General features: G+C 37.7%; 1 protein-coding gene across 1 annotated transcript; it reads right to left on the reverse strand.

Annotated features, from left to right (window-relative positions):
• Positions 1–2,376: 2,376 nt before the first annotated feature.
• Positions 2,377–13,202, reverse strand: LOC128509896 (isocitrate dehydrogenase [NAD] subunit gamma, mitochondrial-like). The gene is made up of 13 exons (XM_053481762.1): positions 12,982–13,202; positions 12,559–12,606; positions 10,215–10,312; positions 10,030–10,145; positions 9,853–9,913; positions 9,318–9,450; positions 8,481–8,614; positions 7,428–7,530; positions 7,027–7,173; positions 6,841–6,935; positions 6,055–6,115; positions 4,405–4,533; positions 2,377–3,788 (listed from the first exon to the last, which is right to left on the reverse strand). Exons 1-12 carry the CDS (start codon positions 13,057–13,059, stop codon positions 4,429–4,431), a joined length of 1,179 nt encoding a protein of 392 aa, XP_053337737.1. The 5' UTR covers positions 13,060–13,202; the 3' UTR covers positions 2,377–3,788; positions 4,405–4,428.
• Positions 13,203–13,718: the final 516 nt, after the last annotated feature.

Raw genomic sequence — 13,718 nt, forward strand, 5'->3', positions numbered from 1 at the left:
CATAACATTAAAACCATTAACATTAAACCCACCTTGGTTTTAAATTCCCATTGTGTGGATTTCTGGGTATATGCTGTGGTATCTGGCACTGGGACATTGGGCGCAGATCGTTTGTGTTTGTATGCTTACTTAACATGAAACGACATACAGATGCAATGTCTGTCTATGATTATAATCAATGCTGCAAGTCGGCGACCGCAGACATGCTGCAACACTGAATGATTGCACCATCATCAGACCATACAGTAGGTTACAATTACATTACTACATTGTTAATTTAAAAAAGAATGCATGTTAATGGCTAACAGGTCTCTGCAGGTCAGAAGAGGAGTGTTAACATCACTGTGCTAACCACTGAGCTCCTGTTACCCCAGATGTAAGCCTTGATCCCTTTTAACAATAAGCAAGGAGTAAAATTGAGGGAAAGATGAAGGCATAGCTACTAGGTCCTAAGCATCGCAGAATTCTTTTATAATATTTATTTATTATAGTTTACTTATTTATTTACTAGTACATTTTGTTATGGTTTTATATTATATATACACTATTATTTAACATTATACTGTGCCTTTCAAAAAAAATAACATTATGAAAAGGTTAATTTTTTTTTTGGATTGAATATAAAATTATTATTATAATATTTCAATCCTTTTTTAAGATTACAGGTTTAATTACAGGTGATTACAGGTTGTAACTCATGGTCCAAACTTCTTTTAAGGAAAATGTACATTTTGCATATCAGTTGCAAAGTTTAGATTCCAGATTCTGCAGAAAAAGTTGAGAGCCACAGAATCCAAGTTGCTTTAAGTCCAGTTTGACGTTTCCACAGTCTGTGATGATTTGGGGTGCCTTGTCATCTGCTAGTGTTGGTTCACTGTGTTTTATCAAGTCTAAAGTCATTGCAGCCATCTACCAGGAGATTTTAAAGCATGTCATACTTTAGAGCATGGTCTGCAGACACGCTGTTTGTTGATTTCTTTTTCAGCAGGGCTTAGACATCTGCACAGAGTGCCAAAAGTCTCCCTATCTGGTTTGCTGACTACAATATTACTGTACTTACTTGGCAGCCAATTTTGCTGACTTGATCCCCATAGAGAATATATGGACTATTGTCAAGAGAAAGATAAGGAAATACCTGTCCCAACAATAATAGATGAGCTGAAGACTCAAAGCAATCTGTTTTTAGTAAAGCTTCAACAGTGCCACAGGCTGATACCCACCATGCCATGCTGCAATGATACAGTAATTTGGAGTCCAGTATTGAGTGCATAAATGAATGTTATATTTTTCAGAAATTGTAAATCCTTTTTTAATTGATCATAGAAAATATTACATTATTTGAGATATTGACACTGGATTTTAGATTTTAATGTGCTGTAAGCATAATAAAAACTACGTGTAATAAATCTAGAATATACGAGCTGCTTCATCTCGCAGGGGACCTGCAGCCTATCTCAGAAGACCTTGGGCATGAGGCGGGACACACCCTGGACAGGGTGCCAATCCATCACAGGGCTAGGAGTTTCTTTTTTTTTTTTTTAAATGAATTACAAAAAAAAAAAACTTTTATCCTATAGATAATATTATAAACTTTTTAATTTTTAGAGATGCACTGTATGTATATTTATGTTTGTGTGTGGTGTATAAATTCGATCCTTGACTCTGCACAAGGCCACTTTAAAATGAATAAAGTAAAACTACAACATCTGCAGCAATTGAGTAGACATTTAATATACCCTGTGACTCAGTTTGAATGATTATTGTATTATGCCACTGGCTGATAGATTTCCTTTGAGCCTATTATGACGTTAAATGTTTGAGTGAAATGCTTTCATGCATGCTTTATTTTCCAATGTTGTGAATTGATGTTTTGAGCGATGTCCCAAATCTATTTTATGATGGAAATTAGGCATAAGTAAACATATTTGACCAGCATTCTGCTTTAGACTAAGAAACACAACGGTCTGAACTATATTTAAAATACCCTAGATGTGAGATCATGGTTTACTTTAGTTTTTAAACTGCATTTAAACTGCTTTTAAAATCGGATTTTATGGAAATGTTCTTTTAAATAGCAGGTTTATGGATGATGTTCTCCGCGAGGTGTTGGGCTGCTGTCAAGATGCTTTTCCCTCCCTTTAACACTGCCCAGTAATAAATAAGCAGCTTTCATTCCTGCAAGCCAGAGCATATTTTGTCCATATGTGTGTACAGATGTATGCTTTTATAATGTTACACAACCTTACTGGCTGTTTTCTTAAACTTGCTTTAGGATGATAACAAGATTTTAGCACCATCTATAGGCAATGAACAATCAGGCATCCTTTTTTTTTTTAAAGCATGTAGATAAAATGGTGAAAAATAGTTGAGGTTTTTAGTTGATTATTTATTACACACAATCTCATTGGTTTACATTTCTTCCATAATGCTACATTAATGAAAAACAATGTGTGTCATACACTACTGATGTTGCTACAGATTCTCGTTTTTGAGGTACAGATTCGAGGTTTTATGTGTTTTCCCGAACCTTATCACTCAGTGAGCAATGGTTTCCAGCACGGAATTATGTAAGTCAAAAAGCAGAGTAGAGACATTCTGTTTGGTATTCACATACAGGAAACATCACTCATCGCAGTAACTGGTACTATTTTTCCTCCACAGCTTACCCCTGCTTATGTAACTATCCGTCTCTAACAAATCCACACCTTAAGGTGCAAATGATGTTTCTTAAAGATTAATTAGTGTTGGTGTGTTAACCGTGTTAAAGAATTGCAGTGTTTGTTGGTCCAGGATTAAAGCACCTTTACGTCAAGAGACCAGCCTGCGCATAAATCACACCTTAAGTTAAGAACACAGTCATGCTCGGTTCCATAAAATAAAACTAAAAATAAACGTTGGATTGTTTTGTTGCCAGAGGAAGCTCTAAAAAAGCCTGGAAAATTGAGAGGAACTTTACAATCACCTGCATGCTGGAGATTGAATTACATATTACAGCTAAACAACGTGCTTAACGCTCTAACTTTAGACCAGTGTTGTGTCCATATACGATATGAAACGTTTGTATAAATAGTAAAGACAGACGTGTCCATGAATCCCTTTGATATCCTGTTAAAGGTGCAAAAGTGCTTGTAGCAGGTGCGTCGTCATATTCCATGTCTCAATGTACTGAGTATGTACGTAGGTTCCTACTGTAGTATGAGGAGTGTTTGTTGTATACCTGGTGTGTTCTTTCATATGTCATGATCTTGAGCTGCACTGGACTAAAGCGGAACTCAGGATTGCTACTTGGAAAGTCAGAGAGTTCTCCTAGTGATATCACATCAACATGGCGGTTCACATAAGCAAGATGGCGTTCTTTACTTTTACATGAGTTATACCATACAAGCATTTCCTTTAGGTAAATCATAATATGTGTATATTAGTTTGTTGAGTCTATAACACCGACTATACAGGAGATAATTATACATTCCTCGTCAAAGTTAGTTGAGGCATTTGTGTTAGTTCAAGTTCTGGCTTTCCACTTCTGAGTTGAGTCAAATGCAGCATTAGTGCTTTCAAGTAAACTCTGGATATTTAAAAATTCTAAATCTCTACACTCACTGCTGCTACATTTTTTTTAATTACAGTCTTGCATATTTAGGATTTTACCCACATGGAAAGCAATTGAATTAAAATGTGATAGTTTGAAGTTGTAATGCTACACACACACACACACACACACATAACCGAACACACATATACATAAGCTTCACACAGTTTTGTAGTATATATTGATTGAAGGTGTCGACCTAAAAGGCATAAAAAAAAACACAACAACAAATGGTTATTTCTGGGGCATACTTAAGCTAGGGTTAGTGTGCATGAGAGTAAGTTCATACAGGTTTTTATTTATATATTTAATGTTGGCTTGGGAATTTTAGTTCCTGTTACCACGTATGTCATAGCAGCTATCAAATGCTTCTCGTTTTTTTCCCTCTTCCTTGAAGTTAATGCGACCAAAAGAAAAAAAACAAAAACAAATACTTTCCCATGTTTGAACATTTAAAGCTACAGCTTAACTACAACACAAGCTCAAACACTGATCTTTCCATAAGATAGCACATAAATGTGTTCTCACAGAAAACACGACAATTCAATTCAGTACAAATGTTCCAAGATTCTGCTCACATTGACTATCTGCTATAGAAGCCCCTGTCTGTTACTATAGAAATCTACCACATTCGAATGCGTGCGTTAATATAAACATCACAGCCGCTGTTATAGAAAAACCACTCGGCACCTTCTCTCCAGTCTCCGCAACAGAACTGTGGCCTGACTATTATACTGTAAAAGTATTTATACATACAGCACAGTACATAATGTTGCACTTGTTTATACAGAGTGCTATCGGGGAAATCTTCCTACCTTATGTTCAGGTGTCACATTTGTTCAGACAGGTTTGGAGATATGCAGTCTGTTCCTCTGAACCACCTGCATCACGGCTTGGACCACCTCGGACGTTGTGCCTTGACCCCCAAGATCAGCCGTGTGTAACTGCATGGTGAGGAAGAAATAAAAAGAGACAGACCACACACACACACACACACCAACCCATGCTGTAATGTTCCTCTGATTTAATACTCTGCACATCTTTGATGCTAATTTATTTAAACTTGTTTCTTTTTACCAGAGGCCAAAAAAGTTTCAATCCCATCTGTTATGGGTGTGTCCATATTCAGCACTGAAATCATTTGTGATGTCATACTTCACAGCGGTAGTTAATGGCTCATATGAAAACAGACACTCAAGGCTTAAAGAACTTGCAGTTTTTCATATGTTTTAAATTGGATTAAATTAAATTAAATTAAAATGTAATTACATTTTTAATACACAATCTATTCTTTGGACTTTACAATGGCAAAATAAAAATATCAAATAAGAAAACTTCAGCTTTGTGTTGGACACATTTTATCTTTGTACCAGTGTTATATTGGAGAGGTGTGAATCGTTCTCCCAGCAGCAGGATTACATCACTCTCCTTTCTCAACAATTGCTTAACACAGAATCAAGATACTCTGGACACAGAACCCCACCAGTGTCCCGACTGTTCCTATGACGGGTCCAATGTGCGGATTAGATGGTCCACTCTGGCAAAGGAAAAGTCTGTGCCCATGCGTTGTCATTATGGACACCAAATTAGAACAACAAGCGAAAATGAAATTCCTTGTAAAATCTGCCACACAGACGGCATAGAGTAACACGCAGGCTTCAAGACTGGAAGAACATCACTAAAAGATGTGGAGAGATTGGGAAGACCTTCAATGAGGTCAAGCCCCGAGAATGTCTAATCGTTTGTCAGCTTGTGTGTGATGATAACATCTGACAACGATCCGTGACATTGCTGCCGTTGCCGGTGAATAGTTCACGCAATCCTAACGTGTCATTCGCCGTGTTGCTCCCAAGTTCTTCTGACATCGAGGCTGCTGACACAGGAGCAGAACGAACATCCATCGTACTGTGAACAGGTCAATGTGCCATGGATGACCCGTCGTTCATGTTGAGGATTGTTACCGGTGACGAAACTTTTGTGTACGAGTGTGACCCTGAGACGGAACAACAGTCTTCACAGTGGAAGAGCTCATCATCTTCACTACCAAAAAAACAATTGTGGCCTTGTGCGTTAAGAATTCGTCTTCAGTGGCCAGACGAATTCCACTTCCAGGCGTCTGAGAGGAGCGACATGCGAGTAAAATACTTTACTAAAGTAAACAGAGCTAATCTCGAAACTGTTTAATACCCCCTTGTAGTTTTCATCATATTTACTATATCGATCTACTTCATGTTACGTATAAGCATGTTATAATATACAACATATAATGCATATAAAAAGTTTACACATGCCTAATAAATTTCAAGTCAAAGATTCAACTGAAAACCAGTCAGGTTATTAGATGTTCTTTTCATTTCCTGTCCCCCACAAAGTACATTTCTGATTGTTTAAATTTTTTTACCCAACTTTTAATACAGAATCAGAATTACACACTTAGTAATGTAGTTAATGAGGTTTAATCGTACCTTCGTCTCAGATAAAGTTGTATGGACTGCTTTTCGAATTATACTGGCATAATCATGAAGTCTAGAAACGAACATAGAGACAGAAATAAATGTTAATGACCATACCGGCACTTTAGATAGCATGTGTCTAGAATAAATTTTGGAAAAACGTTGAATTTAAACTAATTAAACCGAAGAAAATATTTTAAAGGAGTAGTTTGTCATTTTTAGAGCATTCTACTGCCTGTGAAGCAGAATGCAATTGCAATGAGATCGGTTTTCCATTTCCCCCACCATTTTCGATCCCACCTCTGTGTCTAAGCTACATGTACACAGGTATTAATATGTGTTTTGGCCTTTTATCCACATTAAAAGTACATTTTACGTCACTGAACAACATGGGGTTATATTGCCACCTGTTGGTTTGGCATGATCGACACGTTTAAGTGTTTTCATGTGGACTACGTTTTTTTTCAAGGATGAAAAACATTTTTTAAGGATGTTTTTAAAACGATCCTTGTATATATATATATAAAAAAATACCTGTGTACCTGTGGACTAGGTCAAATGCTTTGCCTTCTAAGGCAAAGGCATGAGGTTGGACAGCTCTGTTCTGGGTATGAGCTGAGCAAATGTCTCGGCCAGAAGAAAAAAAAGAAAGGGGGGGGGGGGACGTTTGAAATTTAGAAAATGGACAGATCCATTGCAGGTGTTATTAAAATCTCATTATTATATTTCTAGAAATAGTTTTGCATTACTACAAACTGCATTTTTAAATAAGAGGATGCATAATCCAACTTTACACACTTTAAATGATCCAGCATGAGGCAGCTGGCCAACAATGTAGCCGTTGGGTTTGCAACGTTCTTGTTTGCAATGCTTTTCCCAGTGTTCCTTGTGGCCTGCAGCACAAAGCACAAAAATGATCAGAATGTCTGGACCTATTCAGAGAACTCCTTTATCAACAGTTGGAGTGCAATTCCTCTCTCTTACTGTTTCAAAAACAGCATAGTCTTTGCCATAGTTGGCTCCTGGAACTAAACCTGGGCCACCCACAAGTCCGGCGCACACATTGCTCACTACGTTACCATAGAGGTTTGGCATCACCATCACGTCGAACTGCTGGGGCTTGGAGACGAGCTGCATACACAGAAATAAACACACACACAGCGTACTGTTATGGCTCACCTGCAGCTACGAGCCACGTCAGCCTTTAGACAGTACCTACAAAAATATTGGAGCTCATCCAGGTGTTACCATTTTACAGAAAAATTAATTGCTGATATGCTACACTTAAAACACTATTTGAACTTCCAGCTGATTTGATGCAAAACCAAAATTTTGCAGTAATAAAAATATTCTTACTCTGGGAGTGCATGCTCTTAAGCTGATACCTGCATGGTAGTGTTATCCACAATCATGTTGTCAAAAGTAATGTCTGGATATCCTGCTGCTACCTCTTTACAGCACTGCAGGAAGAGACCATCACCCAGCTTCCTATCAGAGCAAATACAGGACAGAACGGGGTCTTAGAAGCTCTAAACCATAAAATAATTATTGAAAATAGTAAAAATAGTATTGATTGCATTTATGCATATATTAAGCTTAATAGAGCGCCTTGCAGAAATATTCACTGTCTTTTATATTCACGTTATCTACATTTTGTAGCATTACAACCTGGAAGAAAAATGTGACATATAATGAGATGGAATTGCTTTGCTTTACACTAAATAAAATGATGGGCAGCTAACGCTAACCAATAATATTTCAACCTTTCTAATTAATAGCCAACTAATTGTTTAATCCCAAATAGTGGTAAGTGGAAAGCTGGTGCACTATGTAGGGAGTATAGGATCCACTGTTTCACATCAGTTAGTGCTCATAAAAAGGAGTTGGAGAGGGATTTGGGATTCAGCCTTGTGTTCCTAGGAACTATTTAGCGTTGTTAGATGGTGTTAGCTGTGAAACAACATGGATGGTTGAGATGCAGTTTGAAATGACTTAAAAGCAATTACTATGGAGACACAGTGTGTATAATTTTTTCATCTTGCTAAAAGTGCTTCTGCGACTAGTTTTGCATGTGGATTTTCCCCCTGGCATCTACAACATCTTGTAAGTAGCGTCACTTTTGGCACACAGAAGTGGACGCAACATGCTGGACAGATGTAGTCATGTCAGATGCAAAAGCTTATACAGTATTTTTACAGTACAGTGTAAAATAATTATGTAAGATTTTTCTTTAACCTTTTGGGACCCAAGCGTCCTCAAAAGATTCAGTATATAAACCTCTTTAATACATTTATTGATTTATCATACTGTAGTTATCAAGTCTCAATAAAGAGAAATAGTATGAGGAAAATGAAATGTACACGCCAGTAGGGCCTCAGAAGGTGAAATACAAAATATATAATAGAGACAAACAATAAATATTGTAGAGTGAAACTGACATGATGTTGGCTTTATGTACGGCAGTGACCCTGCGACGACCTTTTTCCCGGGCAAGTTTGAAGGCATATTCAGCGATCCGCAATGAGTTCGTCCTGGTGATGATCTTCAGACATTCTACGACTCCTGGGACATTCTGTAAAATAAAAATATTTAAAAGTACTACTACTACTGATAATACACACAGTACTATATATTGATTTATACCTAAATCAACTTTATAATTGATTGTTTATTTTGTCAATTAGAGGCACATGTCTATGAAATTCAAGAGGTGTTTAGGTCAAACCAAGACTTCTGAACTTCTGTACAGAATAACAGAACAAAGTTATTATAAAGAGTCATAAAACACTTATTTTCATTGTTTCAGTAACCTTGGAGACCATCAAGGTAGAAAGTTTTCGCAGGCAGAGCCATGATCAGACTTCCTGCTTCACGTGTGAAATGCAGACTTCCCAGGAACTCCTTTAATGACCCGAACATGTGAAAATGAAAATAATTCCCAGCGGAGTTCCTGTAATGTACAAGTGGTGCCCGTGAATTAATGTGTGTTCAGTTCCCACAGACAGATAAGTCTCTTCTGTAAGTGGACGACAGGTGATCTGTTGATGTTCAAGGATGAGGTGTTATATTTGGTGAATCGTTATAGGAACAGCTGCAGTAGGCTCCAAGCCACCTTACACAGGATCATCATTCACAGACTTACTAAGAGACTTCTTTAAAAAGTTTGCACCATTCAAATGTTTTACTGGGGCTACTGTAAATGCCAATCAGTTTTTTCACAATTCCCCTTGTAGGTCATGTATGAATGACAAACCAAAAATGTAACAATCACAAACCTCATGCTCTAAGCTGCTGTACTCTCCTTCTGTATTCTCTCTGATGATGATGATGTCTATGTCCTTGTGCCGGGTTTGGACACCAGGGAGAGTCTGGCAGTGCATCACATTAGCATATAGATCTAGCGATGTGCTGAGGTTTTAAAAAAGGGACGATAGTATTTGTTATGTGAACTAGGATTAAATCATAATGCCAGTTAAACTTACTATTACTTACTAATACTTTTTATTGCTATTACAGTATGTATTCAATTAATCTGTATTTATAATAGACTGTTAAAACTTACTTTAACCACAAAACAACTCTACAGATATCTGGATACAGACTTAGATTACGACTGCATGATTTGATTTATAAAATAATAATAATAATAATAGTAATAATAATAAAAATAAAATAAATCACAGTGATTATTTTGACACATATTGTCACAATTTTTTCACTAAGGGGATGTTCGCCAATATTTCATGCAAGACTGTCCACAGCTGGAGAGACAAATAGAACTGTTTCTATAAAAACCCATAATAATGTTACCGTAGCAAGTTGTTTCTGGACTTGTGAGAGGGTGGAAGTTTGTGATTGGTCTCTATATTACCTAGGGGAAAAAAGTAGAGTAGCATGAAGAATTGTAAGATAGTAAGACATGTGTAAGCCATTTGCAGTTAAGAGCATATATTTTTAAATGTATCCATCTCTACAACCATACCGTACCCTTGAGTGCAACCCCATTGCGTCTGATGGCTGTGACAGCATTATTTATGTCATCCTCTGAGGTAGCTGTTGAGTCGACGTTCACTACTTCAAAATCCACAGGGACGCAGGAGAACCTGTGAAGACCCTAAATCTGTCAAACTATCCAAATTTCCCAAGGCCCAAACTATGATCTGTTCCCAGACCTGAAAAGCTCCCGGACATGACTCAGAAGTTCAGGACCGATGCCGTCTCCAGGGATCAGGGTTACTGTGTGTCGGCCTCCGTACTTTGCAGGAGGGGGCTGCAGTGTGGAAACAAGAAAGACTGACATAATGAAATCAACATATATTATAGGGACAAATGGATTTGCACTTCAAAGCTGCTGTAAGTGTGAACATGCAAATACTCTAATGCTAGTTAAAACCACAAGAAAAACTATTATACGCCACTGCACACATGTGCTAAAGACATTTTCATTTTAATCTGATTTAGGTAGAAATGAAGCATGTTAGAGTTCTTGTGTCTGCGGCACATGTCTGCCATCCGCCACTATATTTTGAAGGTGCATTATTCTAAATAGGACTTGCCCTTATTCAATTAACAAAGGGTGACCTTTAAGCTTAGTGCACCTTTATAATATAGTGGCTTAATGCACTACATCCACACACAGTACTCACGATAACCCTTTCAGGGATTGAAGATGATTAGATGATTAGATGTGCATGTGATGAAGAGAACAAGTTAGTCATGGGAAAATGTGGAATATTAGAGTCAACGCTAACATTTCTGAAGAAAAAGCAAAGCATGCAGTTTTAATATTTCCCTTGACTGAAACTAAAGAACCCAAACCTGTTTCATGACAGTGCCATTGAGCACAATGAAAGCTCTTTGAAGGTGTGGTTTGGCAAATGTGATGTGAACCTTGACCTCATCCTCAGTAAACACCACTGAGAGTTTAGAATTAAAGGGAATTAGAATGCTTAATGGATTCCTCACAGTGCCTGACCTCATTAATACTTGTGGGCTGAATAGCTCAATAGACAATCCACACTTCCACAAAATCTAGTGGAAAGGCTTCTTGGAAAAATGGAGGCTGTTGTAGCTTTAACGTTGTGTTAATGTCCGTGGTTTTGGAGTGGGTACATACGAGTGTGAGGTCAACATACTTTTGCCCATAAAGTACCTCTTGCTATGTATAATCTGTAAGCTCACTTTCTTCCCCTTTCTCTTAAGGAAAATGAACCGAGGGAGGGACGTAATGATGTCATACTTTACTTAAATCTGTATCATCTATCACACTTTAACTAAATGTAATGGCATGCACGTATAACTGACATGTGTCAATTAGCCATAAGATTAAAACCCAATATTGTGTAGGTTCCCCCTTGTGCCACCAAGGCTGCTCTGGCCCATTGGGGCAAGAATCAGGGTGTGCTGTGATGTCTGAACCTGAGATGTTAGCACTGGTCCCTTTAAATGCCTTTTTGTCATAGCCTGCATCAGCTTTTTTTTTTTTTACAATTGATAATCAATTTTATTCAATTTTTAACTCACCTAGCAGTGGTGTTAGTGTTGTGGCTGTATACAGGACAGTGTGAAAGTCTAAACACACCTGCAAGCTATCATCAAGGTAAAAGGTGGCTATTTTTGAATAGTGACTGTACACCAGTGGTCATTGCTAGAATCCCCACATGTAAAATTCATGTCATTGGACTGTGGGAGAAATGAGTATACCCAGCAAAAACCCAGCAGGCACAAGGAGAACATGAAGACTCCACGCACACAGACCAGTGGTGGGATTCAAACCCCCAACCCTTAAGGTGCAAGGCAAAAAATGCTTACCAGCAATGCCATATACAGTATATAGTACACAAACTCACACTGAACAACAACATGAGCAACAACAATGACAACAACAAAAAGGCTCCCAGGGCTTTAGTAACGGTATTATGCAAAAGTCTTAGACACCCAGTGTTTTTAGTACAAACTTTGTCAAGTTTATTGACCTTTTTTTTAATTATTATTTATGTATAACTTTGAGACAGAATGTTGAAACATTTTTGATTTCGAAACGAGTAATCCACCACAAACTTAAAAGACAGAAAAATATTTGTATGCCAGAAAAAGGAGCAGATTATTATATAAGTGACCACTTTTAGACAAAAACAAAAAAAAAATATGGAAGCAGCTGGGTTTGCGCGCACAAAAGAAGCAGATGCAACAGTGAAATTGCTCAGAATAACTTGGGCTGGTTCTGCAGATTGCTCAGTAAAACTAATTATTAAACTAGTAACTAATATCCCTATAAAACTGTGTAATAAAAAAATGGAACCTGACACACAGCACTGTCACACCAAATACTGACTTTGTTCAATTCATGAATGTTTACTGAACTTTATAGATTCTGTTGGTTTGTTTGAAGACCTTTTTGCTCTACAGCATTTATTTGCATGGGCACAAGACTATTGCAATAAACTAAATACTATTTAACAGAAAAAGAAGTAGGGGGAAATTAGGGAATAACACAGTACATGGCAGGACACTTACAGTGTAAGAAGAGGTCTCTCTCCTGCTGCATGTAATTGGTCTTATCACCTGTCGTTTACAGAGAACACAGTTAGTGATATACTGTAGATAGACTGCCATCACTTCAGTTGATAAAACAGCAGGTTTAATGTCTTGGGGGAACATTTCCATTACTCCGGATCTAATATTTGCATGCGGTTTGACTTGTTTGGAGTCGGTTTGTAGACTACAGGGTTAACGGCGGCTCCAGCGCTACAGTAATCCACACAGCCGCCTTGGCAGTTAGGAGGAAGTAACAGACCACTGAATGTCAATGACCTTGCAGACGTGGCCGCATGAAGCCACACACTAGCGCGCACGTGGCCCTACAGCCACTCTCATGGAACATACAGTACGAGGAATATCAGACATATCAAACCATCGGAATCATACGAAGAGTCTTACATTGACCGTGTTACCCTTTAGTCCGGCCCAGGGCTGGAAAACCTTGGAGAGAGAAAGCACTGACCTAGCAGGTGACATCTGACTTCCAAATATCAGAATATTATTAATAAAAACAAAACAGTTCGCCAGCAGACCAAACAATATACTGTACAATAACGTAAAGACGTGTCAGAATCCGTACAAGGACAATCCTTTAGGACTGTTTGCCTTTTGGAAGGACGCTTTTACCTCAGCGCCCCCTGCCGTCTGAATGTCGCAACTGACCAAACCTTTAAGGCTTCTAGACAACAGGAAAGGAAGATATGTGCTGCTGATCATGACTTAATTATGGCTATTTTTTTTAAACGAGTACATAAATGTATTTTTACATCATTACGTCATTTACACCATGCTATATTCACCATTTGCTGTCTATAAACTAGAGGTTTGTCATTTAATTGTCACGTGACTAAAATAATGCCAGCTCATCGAGTTACAGTAAGAACATTAACGTTTTAATCGAGCACGTGGGCTTTTTATTTATTTATTTATTTATTTATTTGAAACTACTATATAGAACCTTTAGGGCTTTCTGTTCTGTAAATGTTCCAAGACAAATTAAACATTCAAATCCTTAATAAAAGTGTAAAGCTAGGTTCTATTTCTAAGATTAGAACGTGCAGAAGAACCTTGATAAATAGGGGAAAGAAGATTTATTATTATCTTTGTGGATTTGAAGCCAAAATGAGGAAGAAACT

The sequence above is a fragment of the Clarias gariepinus genome, chromosome 22, assembly GCF_024256425.1.
Source record: "Clarias gariepinus isolate MV-2021 ecotype Netherlands chromosome 22, CGAR_prim_01v2, whole genome shotgun sequence".
NCBI lineage: Eukaryota > Metazoa > Chordata > Actinopteri > Siluriformes > Clariidae > Clarias > Clarias gariepinus.